Genomic DNA, 23,811 nt, shown 5'->3' with positions numbered 1-23,811 from the left:
GTGGTCCCGTTCTAGTCAGTGATGCACCAGGAACGCTTTCCAGAATCAATGGAGCCCCCAGAGGAGGAACATAGAGCCTTGCCCCCTTTGACCGTCCTCCTTGGACACTGGTGTGAGGACATCATGCCTAGTGCTGAGCAACAGCTGGTGACAAACACAAGAGGCCAACGCCGAGGATGCCCGAGCAGAAAGGACGGATCCGGGCCCTCGGTGACCTTATCAGGCACAGAGTGATCTCCCGCCTCCACATTTTTGTGAGAAAACTAGTCTTCCCTTTGTCCACGCCTCTTCGTCGGGATGTCTATTGTTCCCAGCCAACGTCATTCCTAACTGCTATGGACTTTCTCAAGTACAGAAACGCTTTCACAAATGCCGTATCTTCCTATCTCCCTCGCTTTTTTAAATGGCCTGGTTTCCCCGGAATAGGAGGAAGGAAGCCACGAATCCTTCATTCCATCCATCACTCAATGCCGGCTGCGCTCACCCCGGAGCCATCAGTCCAGAGTCACCCACGTGAGAAGCCGCTTAACTAAAATCAACCCTTACAATAAAGAATTATTTAAAAAAAGAAAGATAAGTAAGTGAGCAAATAAATAATAAAATCAACCCTTGAATCTGTTCATTGATATAGCCAAGCTTCTAGAACACTTGCTAGCATGTCGTAGGTGCTCAAAACCGCTTGTCCAATGAGTCATTTGGTCGAGCTGTTGCGATGTCTCTGGATGGGCGATCACATGTGTCTCTCGGGAATCTGTCTTGGCTGCTTTGATTTCTCGAGGGGCCTCCTGGGAATCAGTCCAAATGGATTTTATGAAGCCTGCGTGTCAAACAGACCTTCCAAACTCGATGGAAGTCTTCTCATCATATGATTAGGAACAGAAACCGTAGCAGCTTTATTGAGATATAATTCTCATGCCATAAAATTCACCTTTTAAAGTGCACAGTTCTGCGGTTTTTAGCATATTCGCGGGGGGGTGTAACCATCACCACACTATAATTTAAGAACATTTTCATCATCCCAAAAGGAAACTCCGTCCCCATTAACAGTCATTCCCTATCACTCCCTCCTTCATCCCACCCAGCCCCGGGCAATCACGAGTCTACGTTCTGTCTCCATGGACTTGCCTGTTCTGGACATTTCGTATAAATGGAGTCATACAAGGTATGGATGGTCTTTTGTGTCTGACTTCTGTCCGTTAGCAAAATGTCCTCTGGGTTCACCGTGGTGTGGCCTGTATCAGAACGTTATTCCTTTTTATTGATGAATAATATTCCTTTGTGTGGCTATACCACACTTATCCATTCATCAGTTGATGGACATTTGAGCTCTTTCTACTCTTTGGCTGTTACAAGTAATGCTGCTGTGAACATTTGCTTTCAAGATTTTTTGTGGCAATATGTCTTCCTTGGGCGCATACCTAGGAATGAAATTGTTACTTCATACGGTAACTCGAGGCCTAACCTTGGGAGGAACTGTCACAGCAGTTATTCCTCACCAGCAGTGTAGAAGGTCCGGATTCCTCCACGTCCTCGTCCACTCTTGTGAGTATCTGTGTCATTGGTTAGAGCTATGCTGGTGGATGGGAAGTGATACCTCATCATAGTTTTACTTTGTGTTTGCCTGAGGGCACATGGCATCGAGCACCTTTCCGTGTGTTTACTGGCCATTTTTATATCTTTGTTTAGAAAATGTACAGACATCAATTGAATCATGTTTACATAAGCTAATTTTGATGAAAACTTTGTGAAGCTGCATTATGAAACCAAAATTCTCTTTCCCTAGTAATGAGCAAAATATTACTAAAATCTGACTGATTCACATGTCACTGATTTAGAATGCCTGTATCAACAATTTACAATGACTACGTTTTAATGTTATATCTAGGGAAAAGCCCAATGCTTGTATTTTGAGGTTTTTTAAATGAGACTGATTTTGAAGCTATGCTCCTCAAATCCCACCAGGGGGCGCTAAACAGCTGCCGTGGTCACTTTGAGGCCCTGCTCTCCTTCCCCATCCCTTTTCTACTATCAGGCTCTGTCTCTATCTAGCCACACCCGCCTCTAAGCAACAGGAGAGGACTAGCTCAGTTCTTATTTGAGAACTTCTATATTATTTTTTTTTAATATATTTTATTGATTTTTTACAGAGAGGAAGGGAGAGAGATAGAGAGTTAGAAACATCGATGAGAGAGAAACATTGATCAGCTACCTCCTGCACATCTCCCACTGGGGATGTGCCCGCAACCAAGGCACATGCCCTTGACCGGAATCGAACCTGGGACCCTTCAGTCCGCAGGCTGATGCTCTATCCACTGAGCCAAACCAGTTTCGGCAATATATTATTAATAAGAATGAGAAATGCTAATACAAAATGTTGTAAAAACTGTAGTATATTTTAAATGTTTTATGTTTATTTTACAAATATGTGATGAACATCTTCCATACTAGGGTATGTTTCTGAGACTATTGGGTGTTTTTGTTGTGTTGGGGTTTTTTTGCATCTCTCCCCCAAGGACCATTTCCAGCTGCAGAAACACACTCCTGTCCCCTCCCAACACACAGACACACACACACACACACACACACACACACACACACACACACGAGAGGTTGTCCGTATCTTCTAGTTTCTTGTGGTCCCTACAGCCTGTAGAGCTCCCATCAGCCTGTAACTTTCCAAACATAAATATGACAACCCCACCCATGGGGACAAGACTAAACTATTCACCCAAAATGTGAACATTTTTATAGATAAGAGATGTTTGGGGTTGTTTTTTTCTTTTAATGATTTGACCACAAGTGCTGGTTCTATTAAAACAGAAAGCCAGGTGGGACCTCTGGTCTCAGATCCCTGAGTTCTGCGGGTGGTTGTCATCTGTCAGGAACTGGACGGTGACTCTAAGTGGAGAAGCAGCCCAGGCCGAGTGCAAACGTAGTCCTGTGTAAGCGATGAGCTTCCGATGGGAGCGGCTGGTGCTGGAGGTGCAGAGGGCTGGCAGGGCGCTTCAAAGCTCCTGGATTGCCTCCCGCTGCAGCGCTCCAGATTGGCAGGAAGAGGAAGCCTCTGCTTGTTAAAAAAAAAAAAGCCAAGACTTGGGGGGCAGGGTGTAAGTCACGTGGTAATCCTACCTCCCTCAGAGATTTCTGAATCAATAATGTGGCATTATCTTGATTGGGAGGTGAGGAAAGAGAGCAGACCAAGTAGAGGAAATGCCCAGGAGGATAATATTTATTGACTTATTACTGTTATAACTCACATAGTACCCCTATGAACAGGCACTGGTATAAGCACATTGTACTCATTTAATCTCCCCAACGTAGGTATCATTAACACTTTTTAGAGCTGGGGAAACTGAATCACAAAGAGGTGGGTGATTTTATGGGCCAAATTGAGTGCCCCCTCCCAAAAAAAAATTTATGTGCTGAAACTCTAACCCCCATGTGACTCTATTTAAGAAAGTCATTAAGCCCAGCCTGCTTAGCTCAGTGGTTGAGCACTGACCTATGAACCAGAAAGTCACGGTTTGATTCCCAGTCAGGGCACATGCCCAGGTTGTGGGTTCAATCCCCAGTGTGGAGTGTGCAGGAGGCAGCCGTTCAATGATTCTCTCTCATCATTGATGTTTCTATCTCTCTCTCCCTTCCTCTCTGAAGTCAATAAAGATATATTTTGTTAAAGTCATTTAGGTTAAATGAGGTCATGAGGGTGGGGACCCTAATCCAATAGGACTGATGTCCTTATGGGGGGGGGAGGAGGGGACACCCCCAGTGCACGAACAGGGAGAAAAGGCCATGTGAGGGCACAGCAAGAAGGTGGCCTCCTGCAAGCCGAGGAGTTTTCACCATAAATCAACCCTGCTGGTCCCTTGCTCCTGGACTCCCAGCCTTCGGAACTGTGAGAACACACATTTCTGGTGTTTAAGCCCCCCTGTCTGTATCCTGTTAGGGCAGCCCTAGCAGACGAATGCCGTGACTGGCCCCAGATCTTTTGCCTGGCAGATGGAAGAACTGACATTCGATTCCAGGCTATCTGGCACCTTAGTCGGCGTTTTTACTGGCTTTTGCACAGTGCTTCTTGCCCTGAGAACGGAGATAACAAAAGTCTTATTGGAGAATGTGACGTTACAGGAACTGCCAACATGCATGGGCATGTACTCCACACAGCTCGGTGTGCTCAGTGCTTTGCCTGGGTTATCCACTTAATACCAACAACAATCCTGTGAGGTTAGTGCTATTATCGTCCCCATTCCACTAAGGCCTTCAGAGGACTCCCCTGGGGGCAAACTCACTAGAGCCAGCTTGGAACACTGTCACATGACAATGAATGGTAATTATTGGAGACCATTTTGTTATGCTCAGCTCCACCACCTGGACAAAAACTGCTCAACGGGGCCTTCCAAGTGAGGGAACACAGTTGAAAGTAATCATTAAGACCCACTTCTCTGAGATGGCCTTTGAAATAAATGAGCCAAAGAGGAAGTTGTCCCCACTAAGATGTCCCAGCTTTAGAAAAAAAAAAAAAAAAGGCTAATGGGGAGGCAGCTCTGTCCTGATGGGCAGGGGCAGGGGCAGGAGCAAGAGCACTGTTAGAGGAGCGTCGCCCAGCCATGGCTGCCTGGGAGATGAACAGAATAAGCAGTGGCTGATGGGAACTCAGCAGCAGTCGGGTTAAACCCACCCAGGGTATTTTTCATCTCAGAAACGTATTTTCATGACTACCAGTTTGATGTGGGTCTTTTTTATATCCTCCTCTTTTTTTAATGTTTTCTTTTTTAATTTATTGAGAGGAAGGGAGAGGGATAGAGAGAGAGAAACATCATTGGCTGCCCCCTGCGCACTCCACAGTGAAGATCAAATCCACAACTCGGGCATGTGCCCTCACTGGGAATCGAACCAGCGACCTCTATGGGTTGACGCTCATGGGTTTTCAGATACATACTTAAAAAATGTGTAACATATAAAGTTATACATCTGGTATTTGCTTCAAAAGAAATGGGAGTCATGGAGGGGAAAGTAGAAATAAAGATGAAACTGTATTGGCCATGAGATGAGGATTGAGTATGTGGGGATCATTGTATTAAATTGTCTTCTTTTGAATATGTTTGGAATTTCCCATAAAAAAGAAATTTCAAATGTATGGAATTGGAAGCATGTATGTTGGTGTGTGTGTGTATATATACAAATATATTTTTGAATGATAAGCAGAGGGTTTAGTAGGGATTTTATTCCACAGGATATTTGCTTTGTAAAAAAAGGGAACAGTACATGGTCCATATTCACAGGAGGACAGTTCTGTTACTTCCTGAACTTGGTCATAAGCAGTCCTGGGTCCAGCCTGCACCAGTCCTCCAGGAGCCACTGCCACACCTTCATCACTGTCCTTAGCTTCAATCCCACATGGTTCCTGAGTCCAACTCTAGATTCTGTCAAATTCCCAACATGATTCAAAGCGACAGTGACTGAATTTATGTTTGGTACCAGCAATCTTAAGCCCAAAATGCTTCAAAGATTAAACAATCACACATTTAAAATACATAGAAAAATAATATAATTAGGATTTATACAAAGTAGATTATTACAAAACAAGTACACTACAAGAAATACATCTTATATCCAAACACAAAAATTTGGAAATATATGATTAAGAAAAAACATTTATTTTTAAATGCTGAGTGGGAAGGCATAGACAGTTCTGCTAGCAGAAATTTTCACTCCATCCCAAGCTTCTAAAAACAGTTCCTGAAGATTAGACAGCTGTTCCTCTCTCCAAATTCTGTTTAATTTCAGCTGTATATTTCCCATAGAATCTTTCTGCCTTTTTGTTGAATTTGGCATTCCTTTCATTAATATAGTCGATATCTGCATCGTCATTATAAGGTCGTCTCCGGCTATATTTGTCTCGTTTTTCAATTCTGAGGAAAAAAGAAAGTAATTTAAAAAATTTTAAATGTCTTTTTTAAAATTTTTTAATTTATTAACTTGAGAGAGAGAGAGAGAAACATTGATTTGTTGTTCCACTTATTTATGCATTCATTCATTCATTGATTCTTGCTTGTGCCCTGACCGGAAATCAAACCCGCAACCTTGGCATATCAGAACGGCACTCTAACCAACTGAGCTGGCTGGCCAGGGCTTGTCTTCTTTTTTTGTCTTAATAGAAATGGCTGAGTAGTTGAGAAAAAGCATCATTACACTTAGAATAGCACACTTTGGTGGGTGGGGGAAGCAGTTTTCATCAAGATTAAGTTGAAGCTGCTAATTAATAGCACAACCCTGGGTAAGAACCATGAAACCCAGTATATACAAATTCACCTTCAGAATGCCTCTAAGAAAGCAATGATAACCTTGTTATAAACTGGATTGGATACATAAAATATTAAAAGAAGATGACTACAATAATAATTATATTAATAATAACCACAGCTAATATGGAGTGCACAGTGAGACACTATCCTTAATACTTCACATGTATTAACTTCTAAAATACAGATTCATTCCACTCTGCCTAATATTCACCCCTATCAGTATAAGAAACACAAATGTAGTGGAGGTACATTTACTAGAACACTCTTGCTTCTTCAAATCAAATAGCAGAGTGATTACTAAATAAAAGTTCTTAAAGAAGAATTTTCTTTAGATCTTTCCCTGCTTCAATGATAACAATTCAATTTTATCAATATTTTGGTTGCTTCTCCATTCCAAATCATATGGACTCAACTCATACTTGCTGTCCCCAAAACCACTGTACATGCTAAGTCAGAAATTAGCAAGTATAATATCTGTCTATTCAATTCATTCTAAGCTTATTATGTTCATTTTGTCATTAAGCACTTAAAATTTCACTCTGCTCTACTGAGTACTTACTGTTTTTCCAGATCTGTGACCATCCTATCAATTTCCTGTGCGGAAGGCACATGTGTTCCATGAAGAAGACTGTTGGATGTTGGGAAAAACTCTTCTCCACTGAAAAGACAGCAAAATGACCTTACAGTAACAATACAAGTGCACCACATTCTCTAATTTCAAAGTAAACCATTCAGGATGAGAGATAAAAGAGAGACACATATTTACTGTGGGGTGGGTCCCACCTTAACCTAAAAAAAAAAAAATACAGAGGCCTGGCCCGTATGGCTCAGTTGGCTGGGTACCATCCCGTGCACCAAAAGATTGCTGGTTCACCCAGCCTGCGTGGCTCAGTGGTTGAGCATCAACCTGTGAACCAGGAGGTCACGGTTCAATTCCTGGTCAGGGCATCTGCCCAGGTTGTCGGCTTGATCCCCAGTTGGGGGTGTGCAGGAGGCAGCCAATCAATGATTCTCATCATTGATGTTTCTATCTCTTTCACCCACTCCCTTCCTCTCTGAAATCAATAAATAAAAATATTTTTTAAAAAAGAAATAAAGCCGAAACCGGTTTGGCTCAGTGGATAGAGCGTCAGCCTGCGGACTGAAAGGTCCCAGGTTCGATTCCGGTCAAGGGCATGTACCTGGGTTGCGGGCACATCCCCGGTGGGGGATGTGCAGGAGGCGGCTGATCGATGTTTCTCTCTCATCGATGTTTCTGACTCTCTATCTCTCTCCCTTCCTCTCTGTAAAAAATCAATAAAAATATTTTTTTAAAAAGAAACAAAAAAGATTGCTGGTTCAATTCCTGATCAGGGCACATGCCAGGATTGCAGGCTTGATCCCCAGTAGGGGGCATGTAGGAGGCACCTGTCTGATGCTTCGCTTTCATATCAATGTTTCTCTCTCTCTCTCTCTCTTTTCTGCTCTCTGAAAATCAATAAAAAAATCTTAAAAAACAAAAATACAGAATCAGAAGGGATCTAATAAATCACTTATTCTGACACTTTCATTCTATAGATGAAAGAGCCAAGGGCCAGAGTCAGGACTTGCCTCCAAGTTCACGTATTTCTCTCTCCACTAAAGCAGGGGTTGGCAAGCTCCACCATGTTTTTATAAACAGTTTTACTGGGACAGAGCCACACTCATCTGTCTATAGGTCCTCTATGCTTTCACATCACAGCAACAGAGAGGAGTAGTAGTTGTTGTACAGAGACCATACAGCCCACAAAGCCTAAAATGTTTACTATCTGGTCCTTTACAAAAAAAAAAAAAAGTTCACACATGCTGGCACTAAAGCAGGGGTCCTCAAACTACGGCCCGCGGGCCACATGCAAATACAAATATTGTATTTGTTCCCGTTTTGTTTTTTTACTTCAAAATAAGATATGTGCAGTGTGCATAGGAATTTGTTCATAGTTTTTTTTTAAACTATAGTCCAGCCCTCCAACCGTCTGAGGGACAGTGAACTGGCCCCCTGTTTAAGAAGTTTGAGGACCCCTGCACTAAAGCATCTTAAAAGAATATCGGAGTGAATAGGATAATCTGGTTTTAAACACTCCACACTCAGTCTTGGAACGCCCAGCTAGAAAGATAGCCAGATGATGAGTTTAACTACTGTGGAGTGAGCAATAGTGTTGCTGAGATCAGAAATCATTCTTAAGACAGCTGTCTGATAACCCATACCTAAACATTACCTAGGCATTATTTATGTGTGTATGGTTGTATATATATTCACACACAAATATGTCTACCTCAGGATGCAAAAAAACCCCCAAAAAAACAAAAAACTTGCATTACTGTCAACTTACTGCTTTTCTCTCAGTCTCTCATATGTTTCCATGTCAGGTTTGATCTGTTTGGTCAACCGATGATACTGGCGTAACTGGGCAGCAGCATAATCTAAAAAGAAAATGAGAATCAGACATAATATACTTCCTTGTTTGGTCATTACAATTCAGGGGAGAAAAATCTAAATTATTAGTAGCAATATATGCACAAGACACCAATCTAAGCAGAGCCTCTTATCCTGAAGATGCTGACAATACAAGCCTCGATTAATTTTACCACGAAGAATAGAAGAATCCAGATGGCCGAAACCGGTTTGGCTCAGTGGATAGAGCGTCGGCCTGCGGACTGAAGGGTCCCAGGTTCGATTCCGGTCAAGGGCATGTACCTGGGTTGCAGGCACATCCCCAGTGGGAGATGTGCAGGAGGCAGCTGATCCATGTTTCTCTCTCATTGATGTTTCTAACTATCTCTCTCCCTTCCTCTCTGTAAAAAAATCAATAAAATATATATTTAAAAAAAAAAAAAAGAATCCAGATGACTGAAGTACAGCCTTTACTGCTGCCCCAGGAGATATATTTGTATTTTCTTGGGTTTATGCCTCTTAGAGAATATCCCTGAAGGGGCGTATCCTTTCATAAATCAGGAACATTGAAGGCGATGCTTACCTAACAGGCCCATTCAATAAAGTAAAAGCCAATTTTACCTGAAAATCCCAGGTCGGGGTTTTTCCTCTTCTTTTTCCTCTCCCATCTTTCTGCATCTTCCGCACTGATCTCCAGTAACTTCACTTTCTCATAGTCCTCCCCTCTGGCTGCACATTCCTAAAATGAAAGGAAAAAGCTGAAACCAGCAATTATGATACAAGCAATTACTTTATCTATTTTAAAACAAGAAAGATTGAATAAAATTACCTAGCAATACTTTTAAAATAATGATTAATCAAAGAAAATTTGGGAATCTGCTATAGTATATCAGAAATAAGCACACAGCCCTAACTGGTTTGGCTCAGTGGATAGAGCATCGGCCTGCAGACTCAAGGGTCCTAGGTTTGATTCCGGTCAAGGGCATGTACCTTGGTTGCGGGCACATCCCCAGTGGGGAGTGTGCAGGAGGCAGCTGATCGATGTTTCTCTCTCATCGATGTTTCTAACTCTCTATCTCTCTCCCTTCCTCTCTGTAAAAAATCAATAAAATATATTAAAAAAAAAAAGAAAAGAAATAAGCACACAGATTTAAAATAATATTTATTCAGCATTTATCAGTGTCAGACCCTGTTTTACAGGCACTGGCTCATTTAACTCATAATTAGCTCAATTATTATCATAGTCTCCATTTTACAGGTGAGAAAACAGAGGCACAGACAGGTTAGATAACTCACCCAAAGTGTTGCAGCTAGTAAAAAGCAGAGCCAAGACCTGAACTCTGGCAGTCTAGCTCTAGAACCAGTGTACAAAACCACCTGGTTTGACTGCGTCAATACAACAGAAAGACCGAGTAAACCACTTATGAAACAGCAGAGGCGTTCCTAACCTTTTTCTTTTCTTCCTCCTGTAGTTCCCACTCCAAACGAGCTTTTCTGGCTTCCCAATTTGCAGGTAACTTCAGTCTTTTATCTTCTTCCACAACTTCCTGGTGATTTAATTTACGGGCTTCATTCTACAACGTAACGAAAGTTTATAGCTGAAGCATGAAAATCAATCCAAATAGATCTTGCCTTCTTTGAGGGTCAGGTAAGACACATTACCAAGGGGACCCCATTTTATCTTAAAGCAAGAGAGAGCCATCAAAGGATTTTAAGCAAGGGAACCACCTAACTAGGTCTGCATTTGTATCGAGTCAAAAAAAAAAAAATGTGTTGGGCTGCACGGATTTGCTGCTCCAGAGGCCTGCAGGTTCATGTCAGCTTTACCTCTGTTTAGCTGTGCAGTCCCTCTGAGCAGGTCCCTTAGGGTTGGATAGGACGAGGTTTCACAAAGGGGAAGGACTACTACAGGGGCACTAACGGCTTCAGATGGCACGGAATGATGTTAAACACATGATGAGAATGACGTTCTACTTTCCAGTCTCTTTTCATCTTAACTCAAGGAAAAAGCCTCAATTTGGGGCTGGGGCTCTAAAACCTATCTTAATATCTCTAATCCTTTCCAAGTCCTCCCTCCTTTTCAAATATTTTAACAGTTTACATTATGGCAAATGAAAGAAGTTTTCCAGTTGGATTACTCTGTGAAGAGTCTGTTTTAAAATAAATTTAACTGCATAAAATAAAATAAGTATACCATCTTAAGGAAAAATTAAGTTTGATGTTTCTCAGGTCACAGGCTGGTGGCAGTAAGTCCAGGAAGCCATGTCTCCTAATTTCCAACCAGATGTTTTTTACACAGTTCATCCAAGTAAATATTTAAGTGTGTTTAAGTCTTTCTTAGATTAACTTTTGGGGGAAAAGAGAGAATGTCCTCTCAACTACCATCCCTTATTTATTGTTGACGCTGACAATACCCTCCAGGTGAAGACACCAAGAAAACACCTGAAATCAAACAAAGTTGTGTGTGTTGCCCTGAAAGAGACAGCAAACCAAAGGGAACTGTAGGCATTTAGGTGAGAGAGTGTTAGGGAGTAGGTATAGGGTTAGGGGGTAGGTGTCAGCGGCTTGGGGGAAATTCGAGGAAGTGTGATTGTGCTCTGGATTGGCACTGTCGGAAAGCCAACGCATTTTTGATTGAGTATCTTAAGTTTTTACAAATGAGGCAGGATTAATGAAACAAGACTAATGTTTTATTTGATAATAACAGTGCTGCCCCACACAGTCGAAAATTCGCGTATAGCTCATACTGTTTTCATTCTGCGCGGTTGGTTGAATCCAAGTATGCGAAGGGGCAACTGTAGCATCCAAAGTTATATACGGATTTTCGACTGCGGGGTTCAGCACCCCTAAACCCAGATGCGATGTCCAAGGGTCAACTGTATTTTCAAAAGTGACTAACGTGCTACCAGCGTTGAGAACCACCGGGACAGATCTTGCATCGGGCCACGCGGGTTTGTTAGGCTCGCTGCTGCGACTTCCTCGTCCCCCCACCGACACGCAGGGGCCCGGCCAGTGCCAGGGCTCAGCACCTACTCACCCGCTTCAGGTGCAGCTCCCGGAACTTGCGGAGTCTCTGCTCGCGCTTCTGGGCGGACAGCTCCTCCGCCGCCGCGAGGGGCTGCTCCTCCTGCTCACTGCTCGCCAGCACCTGCGACAGGGAGGGACGGCGGTTGGCAGGCTGCTCGGCTTCTCCCGGGGCTGCCCAGGCCGAGTCCCCGCCGGGCCCGACCAGGCCGCGCCGGGCCCGCACTGCCGACCCCGACTCCACAGCGCCTACTCCTCCCTGTCCCAGCACCCAGGCATCTCCTCCACCTCTCGCCCCTGTCGGCCCCTGTGAGTCGCCCCACGAAATCCCCTGGGTAGAGCCGGCGGCACTTACCTTCTCGGTTAGAACCGAAGCCGCCATCACAACACTCTCCTTCCCACTTCCGGCAACAACACAGCACTTCCGTCGGCCCTCTGATTGATGTTAATAACCTACGATAAGCCCCGCCCCTTCCCGGCAGCCTCGGAGGTTGGGACCAATCCCTGCTCTTTCTAGCAGTGAGCCGGTTTTCGATTGGGCAGGACCTTGCGCAGCCGCAGAAGACGGTGGGGAGGGCGGGGAGGTGGGAAGAGAAGGGCAGGAAGCGCGCGGAAGGGGACGGGAAGGAAGAAAGGCCGACTGCGGGCCTGGTAAGGGGGTCAGCTCCGCTGCGTGTTGCTCCCTGGAGCGGACAGTGTTTATCCTGACTGTCAGCTCGCCCCTGACTACCTTGTGTTACGTGGGCTTTCAGTACTGTCACAGATGGCCCCGTTTTAATTTTCTCAAGAGCGTAAGAGATTTCCCTTTGTTCATTTCCGTTTCCCGCGTCAGCGTTGTAAACAAGGAGCGCAGAAGCGTCCATCTTGTTTACTCTACGTCTCTAGCAGGGAACCTGTGCGTTAAGTTAATAAAAGTAAAGTGCTGAAAAAAAAAAGTAGTGCTGGATACAAGAGGAATATATGGAAATTATTTTCTGCACTAATAACCACTAATTCGACGTAGAAGTGAGTAAGTAAGCCCCAAAATGAAAAGATAGCTAGGTATAAAATTTAAACGGTAACAGGAAGAAAAGCATAATGTGAGGTCCAAAAAAGTTAAGTTTGAATAGGTGAAGGATTTTCTGGTTCGAAGACGATATAGAAACGTATCCCAAAAGGAGTCTCTAAAGCAGTATAAATAATGTTCCCATCAGAATCTCGGTGGGTTATTCTTTCTGTTTGGGGAACTGTACAATAATGGCAAAAATCCAAAAGCTCGGCCACACCTACATTGGTGAGACTGGTTGGACTGAATATCGGTGCAACCCCTAGGGCTCAGCTTCGCGGGTCTCGCTGGGCGGTGCGGGGAGAAGCCGGCCCTCCCGCCGCAAGTGCCGGTGGGCAGCTCAGTGGGCTGCTCGGAGGAGGAGAGCCCCTCAGGGCAGCAGTTCCAGGACAAAACCTGCCACCAGGCCAGGCCCCCTGCGCGTTTGTCCATATGTGACTGTCATTTGGTGGCATCTACAATCCTCTCAAGTACCTAAACAGTGACATTCATCCTTTGGGACACCTGTTTCAAAGCAATCCTAAGGGACGTGCTTACATCACACAGTCCTTGAATAATCAGAGTCAGTATATCCCTGTGGCCTTCTTATTCAAGAACAATTGCTTTTCCATCCTTACCACATTGTCCCCTGAAGCAGTAAAGTAACATTTAAAGATATAATACAGTTGAATGCCTCATCTCCTCCCCCTACAATAAAATCCAAAAGTCTGCTATGAATGGCCTATCATACAAGTAACATCTATTTGGGTTTATTTCCATCCCTGTGCTAACAAACTTGATTTATCCTCATGGTAGAATGAAGTTTGAAAATTAAGTCACCAAGAAGTTGTGGGGGAGATTACCTGCAAAAAAAGCTCTTGTGGAATGAGAATTGCAGGAAAAAAAGAAAAAGGTAAATACAATTCATACCAGCCTCATAAGCTATAGATCCAAATATTGTGTTTTGTTGAGGCAGTGTACAGTCAAGCTTTCTGGCTCTGATTCCTCATCTGTAGCTCAGAAAACAGAGAATAAAATATGTAAAACATTGAGAACAGTGCCTGGTACTGGAAATTCACTCTAGCCCCAAAATGGTAGCCACCCACCATATGACTATTGATTACATGAAATGTGGCTAGGGCAAATTAAACTGTGCTTTAAGTGTAAAAATGCACACTAGGTCACAACACAAACACACACACACACACACACTCAGTGTAAAATATCACAGTATTTCTTTTTATTTATTTAAATAACTTTTTACTTTCCTTCTCCAGATAGGAAGCCTACAAAATTTATTATGCTTTATCAGGAAAATACAGGGTCAGTCTTTCCTAAGAGGCCTTGTATTTCAACTCCCCAAGCCAGAAACTGCTACTGGACAGACTGAACCAAGCCAAAGGGAAGATCCAACTATAATCAATCTACTTTCTGACCAATGGCACACAGGGTTCCTGACCTCCTCCATTCTCCGGATTCTATGTCTATTCAGCCATGTGAGCATGGGCACTTAAGAGAAATGTGCACATCACTTCAATCATTTCCCCACTCCTGGATTAATCTTGGTCCACTCAAAGTCTGCTTTCTGCCAACAGTAAACCCCAGAGGTCAGGAGGCCGAAGGTTCTCAATGTCTACACGGGGTTCTTTTGGAGGCCCAGCAACGACCCTTTCCTTCAAGATCCATTCTGTACCTTTGGATCACGCTAACCACACAGTAATTACCCGAGTTCCCGAGGCCGGATGACATCAGATGAGGATGACGCCGGGACCAAGCCTGCTCGAGAGAAGGCGAGGTGTATGCCTCACAGCATTCCTTATATTGTGTTGAAATATTTTAGATATACTGGGATAAATTAATTTACTGGTGTGAATTAATACCGTATTTCTATTGGACAGCACTGAATCTAGACCCTTGATACAAATTCTCACCTTGCCATAGTCATGCAATGCATAACTGTTTCAGTTCATGATGGAATGCAAATATAAAGGGTGGTCGTACGAAATTACAATGGAGCTGAAAAATTCCTATTACCTAGGGAAGTAGTCATTGTAGCAAAACACATTACTCAGGTGTTCCTGGTGATGCTGTGTAAACAAACCTACTTAAGTATAGCACAATTATATACAGTACATAATACTTAACAAATGATTGTTACTGGTTTATGTATTTACTTTTTTTCTAATGTTGCTTTTTAGAAGAAGGGAGAAAGATAGAAACACACCCCCCACCAAGAACTGAGCCCACAGTCTGAGCATGTGCCCTGACCAGGAGTCAAACCTTGACCTGTTGGTTCCTGGGTCAACATTCAACCAGAGCCACACCAGCTGTGCTACTGAGTGTACTCTTAGTTTGCTGTAGAACCCTATGCCACGTTACATCATGTTTACACTCTTGGTTGCATTTGCTCGTGTGTGCTTGATTTCTAGCCCAGGAGCAATAGGCAATACTAGTGGTCGGCAAACTCATTAGTCAACAGAGCCAAATATCAACAGTACAATTGAAATTTCTTTTGAGAGCCAAATTTTTTAAACTTAAACTATATAGGTAGGTACATTATCTTAATTAGGGTACTCCTAAGGCTTAGGAAGAGCCACACTCAAGGGGCCAAAAAGCCGCATGTGGCTCACGAGCCGCAGTTTGCTGACCTCGGGATACCATCTAGCCTAGGTGTGTAGGCTGTACTATCCAGGTTTGTGTAAGAGCCGATTGCACAATGATGAAATCGGCTATACCCATTTCTCAGAACATGTTCCTGTGGTTGAAGCGGCACCTGACTGTATTGTCCACAGATTAGATGGTAACAGGGTATCACACTGAGTAATTGTATCCCAATTATGTAATGACAGCTTGTCTGGGGGTATGCAGTTTCTTCTGTGTTTCAAAGTATAGGAAAGATTAAACATAGTCCTGGCCAGGCAACTAATAAGGTTAAATTAGACAAGGATGGGGCAATTATGAGAAAAACACAAATATAACGATATTCTTTTCAGGGTACTGGGAAGAGAAAGTGAATAGACTAAGAGAAAATTAAATAGGGAAGTCTCAAGCATATTAAGAGGCTGAAGTCTACTTCAAAGCTAATGGTGAAGGCAGTTGAGATCACAGTAGAAGTCCAGTCTCAGAAGTGGCACATATCCACAGCAACTAGCCAGACCTCTCATCTGTTAAACAGCTATTTGAATGTAGGTCATAATCAGATTGGGTACTTTCCGTTACCAGCTAAGTGACAGTGAAAAAATCTAGTATTGTCAATTATTTCAAGTCTCCCTTACAAGGAAATCCTTGAGTTATGTAATTTTACTAAGATACCAACTAATACTAACAGGATGCTCAGGTTAACCATATTTTCAGTTACAAATCTTAAAGCCAATCCTTGTTTTCTCTGACTTGACTGTCTAACCAGGCCAATGCCCATGTTCTGCACACACCTCCTAGTGGTCAGCGCACATCATAGTGACCGGCTATTCCTCTGTAGTCTATTTGCATATTAGGGTTTTATATATATACTAGAAGCCCGATGCACGAAATTCATGCAAGAGTAGGCCTTCCTTCCCCTGGCTGCTGGCACAGGCTTCCCTCTGGCACCCGGAACCCAGGCTTCCCTCTGGCACCCAGAACCCGGGCTTCCCTCGCAGCCCCGGCTTCGTCTGGAAGGTTGACCAGAAGGATGTCCAGTCTAATTAGCATATTACCCATTTATTATTATAGATATAGACTAGTGGCCCAGTGCATGCACATTAAAAGGGAATTAGAGGAAATATTTTAATATTGCTATTTGCCCTTTCTCTATAATAGTGTCAGAGATGGAAGAAAATTAGTAAAATGTATATGAAAATCTCCCTCCTGTCAGAGTCTGGGGCGCACCATGGGACCCAGAGTCAAGTCCCTGCCCACCCAAGTGCACCTCAAAATCCTGCGAGACCCAGACCAGACTGGCCCCACCCTGTCAAGCCTTGCAGGGCGGGGAGCTCGGCCTTAGGTCCCCTGGCCGAAGGGCATGACAACCATTTGCATATTAGCTCTTTATATAGGATGGCCAGTGCATGTCACGGCAGCTCCTGCATTGAGCATCTGCCCCCTGGTGGTCACTGCACATCATAGCTACCAGTCAGACAGACGGACACTTAGCCTTTTATATATATAGATATATATAATAAAGCGAGACTAAAATAGTAAAAACAAATTTATTTACAAATATATATACACAATAGTTTAATTACTGTTTCTTATAAATTCCATTTCTATGTAACCAATTGATATTATACAAAACATTTACAAGTATATATACAAGACTCCCACCTGTACATAACTCTGGTCCATCTGTGCTACTATCTGCAAAATAAATCTAAGATGTTAACAATTACCACTAAGTTGCTCATAGGAATGAAATAATGCCATAGAAAACACAAACTTGCAGTAAAGTGCATTTCAAGCAACCTTAGCCATCAGTTCTCTTTTTAAATAGGTTTCCACAATTCATATGGACTTTTTTTCTGATTTATTTTTAGGGATCCTGAAGAGGTCTCTTCAGCGGATTTCTGTAAGAGAACAAATTTTCAAGTCAGCTTCCCAGACACATATATATTGTACGTACTTAAAATATTTGCTTTTCACAATACATTAAGTAATTCCATTTAAGACTGAAATTTAAGAGACACCAACCAAATGCCAAGTGTGAACCTCATCTGTAACCTCACTCAAACTTAGGCCAAGAAACTGCCAAGTATAATCAAACATATGCAGGACATATTACAATTGTGAGGTGTTAAAAAGGACAAGACCTAGCCGGTTTGGCTTAGTGGATAGAGCATCAGCCTGTAAACTGAAGGGTCCCGGGTTTGATTCCAGTCAAGGACACATGCCTGGGTTGCAGGCTTGATCCCAAATGGGAGGCGTGCAGGAGGCAGCCAATCAATGAATGATTCTCTCATCATTGATGTTTCTATCTCTCTCCCTCTCCCTTCCTCTCTCTCAAAAAAAAAAAGGGGGGGGGGTGGGACAAGCCCTGGCCAGTGTGGCTCGGTTGTGTGTCTTCCTATGCACCAAAGGGTTACCCATTCCATAGGAGATGTGCAGGAGGCAGCCGACTGATTTCACTCTCACATCAATGTTTCCCTCTTCTCTTCTCCTCCCTCCTCTCCCCTCCCTTCAATCCCTCTCTGAAAAGCAATGGAAAAAATATCCTTAGGTGACCTGAGAATTACAACTGTGGGTGGGTGTGTGTGTAAATACTAAGTCTATAAAGTGACTTAGTAGGCCCCCAATTATCACAGCAGACAAAACAATGAGTCTTCTAATGAAAATAAAAGCCCACATAACAGATGTATGTTCCAAGTCCAATTTTTGAGTAGTCAGTGGTTAGATACTTACATTAGAGCTAATGCTTTTTTGCTGGGAAGACTTTTCATTGGCATTTTTAGTTCCATCTTCTGTTAGCTTTCCGGATAGCTAGACAGGAAGAGAAAATATATAGTCTTAAAACCGTATTTTTGGTTTACAGTACTGTATACAAAGCAATCCAACTGCATATAAATTCAGCTGTAGAGACACAGCAAATCAAGTTGGATCTAACCATACAGCTAGTAGTATAAACACTGGAATGTTTTTCCCGTTAACAAAATTGATACGATAAATGGATCTGATGAAGACAGGCTTCCCCATAAAGTTGTATTGTATTCCCAAATACAAGTTAACTCTGAAAGTCAAGCCATACCAGAAAATACCTAGTTACAAAGAACTAAGCTGCGATTTTAAACCAGTGTACTTCAAGAATTTCTATAACATGCAATACCTGACTATTTAGTCAGGGGCACTGATCTCTTTTCCCTTTTATTTGGCAACAGCCAACACAATAGCCATCTGGTGTGAATGTATCAAAATTATACCTTTTAAATCATATCAGCAAAAAAATATATTTTTTGGTGTGCCACAGAATTTTATTAATTATAATTTGTGTGTGCCATGAGATGAAAGAGGTTGAAAATCGCTGAACTAAGGCATTAGCCCAGTTATCGAAAAAGCAACTAGTCGTCTGAAAAAGCAACTCAACTAAAATTTTGTCTACTACTAATAAAGCATACCCATAACTGGGTCGGAATGATAGGATTATATAGGTAATATCTTTCCTGTTTACATAGACTATCAATTCTTAACTACCTTAAACTTCAAAGCTATGGTTTTATGCTCTGGGTTTCAACATAACTTAAAGAACAAAGTGCAACTTGCCAATGCACATCCTGCACATTTCTGTAGAATTATAAACTTATCTGCAAGTGAAGCAGGCCTCTTCTTCTGTAATCTCTCAAAACATCTGGAATATATTGCATATATTATGAAATGGACATCCTGATCACAGATGCCCCAACATTACAAAGTGCACTTTAGTTTAAAACTGTCTTCAGTATCTTATTCAAATAGTACCTATCCCAAATTCTAACATGCACATGGATCTATCAATAAAAACTAAGCTTTCAGTGTGTGAATATAAACTTCAAATTAGTTAAACCTCTGATGCTTATGCCCATGTATCAATTACCAACAGATTTTCTTCAGCAATGTCTGGAGACCACATTCATGATTTCTATAAGACAGAAATAAAGCAGGTAAACTATACTGTATGTTTGAGTACAGAATTTCTGGGAACATTATGCTGCAAATGAAAACTACAGATACTCTGTAAAGACAAGTTAGAAAAATTTGGTAACTACATAGAAATCACCAAAGTACCAACTACAATCATGAAAGCAATTAATTGTGTCAACTGAAAATAATGGTCAGTAATCTCCCACTTTTATGGAAGAGACTAAGTCTAGTGATGTCAGATCTGCTATTTTTACTTTAACAAATTATATTTAGCTAGCCTTTCCAAGAAGGCTAAGATACATTGAATAAAAATTGCTAATCAGGTCTGGAAGCAGCTTTCTGAAGATTTTGTCTGGATAAACCTAGAATACTTACCTCAAACTTTGCACCATTATTTGATACAGCTGTTCCATGGTTTGTTTCTTTAGATACAGGAACAATTCTGAGACTAGGAGGCAATTCAAAGTTGGTTGTTCCTAAGGCTTTTGCTGCATTGGCTTTTGCTATTTCTAATAGCTCCATTCGATCTACAAAAGAAACACCACGATATTCCTTAATCTTATAGTATTCCCCAAGAGGACCGAGAATCACAAAATAAGGCTGCATTTATAATAGCAAAATATTTATGTAAAATATACCCTTATTCATGAAACAATTTTCTACCTCTTTTGCTGAGTAAAATAAGCATCCCTAAATAATTTCAAGTTTTCAGTTTTCCTTACCAAAGTCCTAGCCTCACATTGTTTTTGTGTTCCCTTCAAATATGTATTCTGAACATCGTACTTAAAAAACTTTTATACAGTACATGTCTCAACTAATGAACCATCATTGACAAATTACTAAATCCATTTTCAGACTTAAAATTGTGTGGTGTTTTTTTTAAAACCTATCCTCTTTTCTGTTCCATGCTCCTGTCCTGGAAGTCATTTGTTTTGAAATACTGGAACAAAATCCTTATGTTTTTTTTTTTTTTCGGTAATATAGTATTAACTTTTGAAAAAAGGAATGTTTTGATCCTGCCCTTCACGTTCTACAGTGAACTTAGCAGAGACACAGGCGGGCAACCGAAGTCACTAAGACTCCTAAGTGCCGGCCCCCAGCAGAGGAGGTCACCTACCTCCTTGTGGCCAGAGCCACTTACCGCCCAGGCTTAATCCCAGGGGAAGAAATGGTGTCCAGTTAAAAAACTGGGTGTCACCTGCAGTGTAATTTAACTGGTAGCCTGCTAATGTCTTCCTCCCAAAAAACAAAACTATTGAGACTTCAGGCACCAAAGAAAATGAAGTTACTGAAAACCACACCGCGGCTTCTCATGCCGTCGGCGCACGCGTGAAAGGAGCCCGGAGTCCGGGGAGACGTTAGCTGCCCTCACTCACCTTTCTCACTTAGGCGGAAAGGCGTGGGGGACCGGGACCCGCGACCGCGACCTGGACCTGGACCTGGATCTTCCCCGCCAACTCCCGTGCTCCTCCGGGTACACCGTGCGGCCAAAGCCGTAGTAGCGTCGCCCCCGCGTGACCGCGTCGGCCCTTCGGTAATACGACCGTCCCCGAGAGCGGGACCGGCTGCGCGATCGGTCTGGCGAGGGAGACCGGTACCTCCTGGAGGAGCCGTAGTGCCTCTCCCGGTACCGGTACCGGCGGCTGCGGGACCGCGACCGGCTCCGCGAATAAGACCGCGAGTAGCGCCTGTACTTCCGCTGGTGGCGCCTTCGGGACCGAGACCTAGACCTGCTCCTGCGCCGGAGCCGGCTCCCGCTGCTGCTGGACCACCGACTGGAGCCGCTGGAACGAGACCGCGAGCTTCTGGAAGAGCGGCTCCGGGTCGCCGAGGACAGCCGGCTGGACCCGCCCGAGGCCGCCGGGGACTGCAGGGGCGAGCCCGGCCACATGTCGTTCACGTAGTTGGACATCTGGGCCTGCGGTAGGGAGCTTCCTGGTCTCTGAGGATCCTTCCCGAAAACTCGGTTCCTAGAACGGAGGGGGGAGGGGAGGAGTGACTTCCCGGAAGTAAGGCCCGCGGGTGGTTGGGGGAGGGGGACCGCGGGCCTCGACAAAGCAAACGAGACTCCCCAACTCCGATGCAATCGACGCCAGACGCCGGCCTTCCCGCCGGGCCAGCGACCCCCTTTGTGCACCAGGCCGGGCCTCGTACTTTCCCCGCCACCCACGCCGAGGTCCCCGCGGGTCCGACCTCGCCACCAAAAAACTTACCACAGGCCGCCGACCTTCACGCAGGACGAAGAGAAAGGCCCAACGGACGCCTCCCTTCCTCAGCCAGGGACGAAGAGGGGATTTTTTTCCACAGCCGCTCCGACCGCGAACACCAGACCCGCACCTCCGACCTCCGGACGCGAACTGAGCTGGGCGGCAGCTGACGCGTCGAAAATACTAGAAGCTGACGTGTGGCGCATGCGCAGAAACGTTGGCGCGATGGGCGTGGCCTCCTTTTCGCCCAACCGCCGCCCTTCCTTCCTTACCCCGCCCGCCCCGCCCGCCCTGCCTCCCGCCTGGCGCCGAGGCCTCCAGGATGCGCACGCGCGACCGAGCAGGGGGGGCGGGGGGGCGGAGCTGCTCCATCCGGGGATTGGAGGCCTGCGGTGGTTTTGTTTTTCTGGTTGAGACTGTGAGGCGGGGCGTGACCCCGGCCTCCCGGCCTCTGCCCGCTGATGGTGGCGGGGTCGTTGCCTCCGCCCTCTGGGGAGCTGCAGCCTGGCTGTGCCTCCCTGGGCCTTCCTCCTGACCGGCGACCGCGTCGGGGACTCACAGGATCCCTAAACAGTCAGTGCTAACGTGACTTTGCTAGAAGATGTAAGAAAGGTGGAGACACCATGGTTGACCTTTAACAAGGAGGGCAGAGTGCGGTCTGAGACGTCATCCCAAGGGCACTGTGCTTGGTGTGGGGGATTAACCAGCCATGACTATTTCATATCCAAGGATTTATAAATAGGATACGTTCCAAACATACTTATCCTTAATGAAGCATGACACTTATCTTGAAATAGCTCTTCATTGAGAACCAATCACAACTGTAGGGAGAGTTAGTTGTTGTATGAGCTTTGCAAGTCAAGGGTGGCATTTTTACAAAAGCCAGTTTCTTCGGAGGGAGATACAAACTCACTTCTCTCTGGTTCACATTCACCCCCCACCCCACCCCCACCCCCAAACTTGCAATAGAATCCGCACCTGCCCCGTGATGTCTCTTGTTTGGCACTATCCACAGGTTCACACCACGTCTCCGAGGAAGCGTCCTAAGTGCCTTCACAAGCCCAGGAAAGTGAAGACAGTGCCTACCCACCAGGGATGTTTGCTGGAAGTTCCCAGGAAGCTGTGCGAGGAGACAAAAACGAGTTTCAGATTTGACAAGTGTAAAAACGGTGTGTTAGGGGAAATAATGTGGAACTATGTGTGTAAGACAATGCCATGTTGAGCTCTTGGTTATGAATAAGAAAAGGGTGGTAGGAGTCTCTGTAGAGAGTTCATGATAACAGTCAAATCTGTGCCTAAAAGAAGGTGACTAGAAAAATTCCGGGTGCTACCATTAAGAATACTGAACCCATAACAGTGTTACTTTCCAGCTGCCTCCCTAAAACCAGCGGGAGTCTGCCATCCACACGGGGAGGGGGGTGTGTGCCCCTCGATCACTCCGCTGACCTAGGGAGCTGGCCCTCCTGGGCTCCTCGGGGCAGTAACAGTCAAAAAGACCGCTCTTGCCCTGTCCGGTTTGGCTCAGTGGATAGAGCGTCAGCCTGTGGACTGAAGGGTCCCAGGTTCGATTCTGGTCAAGGGCATGTACCTTGGTTGCAGGCACATCCCCAATAGGGAGTGTGCAGGAGGCAGCTGATCGATGTTTCTCTCTTACCGATGTTGCTAGCTCTCTATCCCTCTCCCTTCCTCTCTGTAAAAAATCAATAAAATATATTTTAAAACAAAAAAAAAAAGACCGCTCTTGGCAGGCTACCACCCTCGGGGCACTGTATAAACAGCAGACGGAAGCACTGGGGAGACTCCAATAGCTAGACAGGAAGAGAAAAAATATATTTACTAATTCTGGAGCTTCAGCCTAACAGACAGGCTTCTGGTTTCCCATACTTGAGACTGTTGAGGTGTTGGGACACCATCCTGGGGGGGTCTAAGGAAATTTTTTTCCTGGTGGCACCCTAAAAACTCCACTTCCACCAATAGCACCTTCACCCCTTCCACCATGGGAGGACACAAGAAGGCCACCATCTGCAACCTGGAAGAAGGCCTAACTAGAACCTGCCCACGCTGGCACTCTGTTCTTGAACTTCGAGCCTTCAGAACTGTGAGCAATGTGCCTGGCTGGCGTGGCTCAGTGGTTGAGTATCAACCTATGAACCAGGAGATCACGGTTTGATTACTGGTCAAGGCACGTACTTGGGTTTTGGGCTCAGTCCTCAGTGTGGGGCGTGCAGGAGGCAGCCAAACAATGATTCTCTCTTC

At 44.3% G+C, this 23,811-nt stretch overlaps 2 protein-coding genes and 1 long non-coding RNA gene across 6 annotated transcripts; 1 reads left to right on the top strand and 2 right to left on the bottom strand.

Moving 5' to 3' along the window:
- Window positions 1-5,204: 5,204 nt before the first annotated feature.
- On the bottom strand, window positions 5,205-12,255 carry SYF2 (SYF2 pre-mRNA splicing factor). 2 transcript variants are annotated; one of them, XM_006101982.3, is made up of 7 exons: window positions 12,095-12,255; window positions 11,753-11,863; window positions 10,164-10,289; window positions 9,337-9,454; window positions 8,654-8,744; window positions 6,865-6,963; window positions 5,205-5,912 (listed from the first exon to the last, which is right to left on the bottom strand). In XM_006101982.3, the coding sequence occupies exons 1-7, from the start codon at window positions 12,119-12,121 to the stop codon at window positions 5,747-5,749; spliced, it is 738 nt and encodes a 245-aa protein (XP_006102044.1). In that variant the 5' UTR covers window positions 12,122-12,255; the 3' UTR covers window positions 5,205-5,746. The 2 variants fall into 2 exon arrangements, with proteins under 2 accessions (XP_006102044.1, XP_014322858.1); XM_014467372.2 differs by lacking the exon at window positions 6,865-6,963.
- An 84-nt stretch (window positions 12,256-12,339) lies between these two features.
- LOC102434020 lies at window positions 12,340-14,636 on the top strand. 3 transcript variants are annotated; one of them, XR_002826089.1, is made up of 4 exons: window positions 12,394-12,530; window positions 12,625-12,748; window positions 13,580-13,676; window positions 14,041-14,636. It is a non-coding gene; the product is annotated as an uncharacterized LOC102434020 (long non-coding RNA). The 3 variants fall into 3 exon arrangements; XR_001350989.2 differs by lacking the exons at window positions 12,394-12,530; window positions 12,625-12,748 and adding an exon at window positions 12,340-12,390; XR_001350988.2 differs by having other exon boundaries at window positions 12,442-12,748.
- Window positions 14,637-16,931: 2,295 nt separating this feature from the next.
- Window positions 16,932-21,750, bottom strand: RSRP1 (arginine and serine rich protein 1). Its single transcript, XM_014467354.2, is given in 6 exon segments — window positions 16,932-17,304; window positions 18,137-18,214; window positions 19,724-19,875; window positions 20,725-20,767; window positions 20,769-21,318; window positions 21,562-21,750. Coding segments are annotated over 5 exon segments (846 nt in total). The 5' UTR covers window positions 21,261-21,318; window positions 21,562-21,750; the 3' UTR covers window positions 16,932-17,223.
- Window positions 21,751-23,811: the final 2,061 nt, after the last annotated feature.

This window comes from Myotis lucifugus, unplaced genomic scaffold, assembly GCF_000147115.1.
Source record: "Myotis lucifugus unplaced genomic scaffold, Myoluc2.0 scaffold_389, whole genome shotgun sequence".
NCBI classification, from domain to species: Eukaryota; Metazoa; Chordata; class Mammalia; order Chiroptera; family Vespertilionidae; genus Myotis; species Myotis lucifugus.
This window is presented reverse-complemented; position numbering and strand designations above follow the sequence as displayed.

Coding starts and splice junctions, on each gene's coding strand:
- SYF2 (XM_006101982.3), bottom strand. CDS start 12,121: ATGGCGGCTTCGGTTCTAACCGAGAAG. Junction 11,864..12,094: donor CTTCGGTTCTAACCGAGAAG/GTAAGTGCCGCC, acceptor TCCCTGTCGCAG/GTGCTGGCGAGCAGTGAGCA. Junction 5,913..6,864: donor GTCACAGATCTGGAAAAACA/GTAAGTACTCAG, acceptor TTTTTTCCTCAG/AATTGAAAAACGAGACAAAT.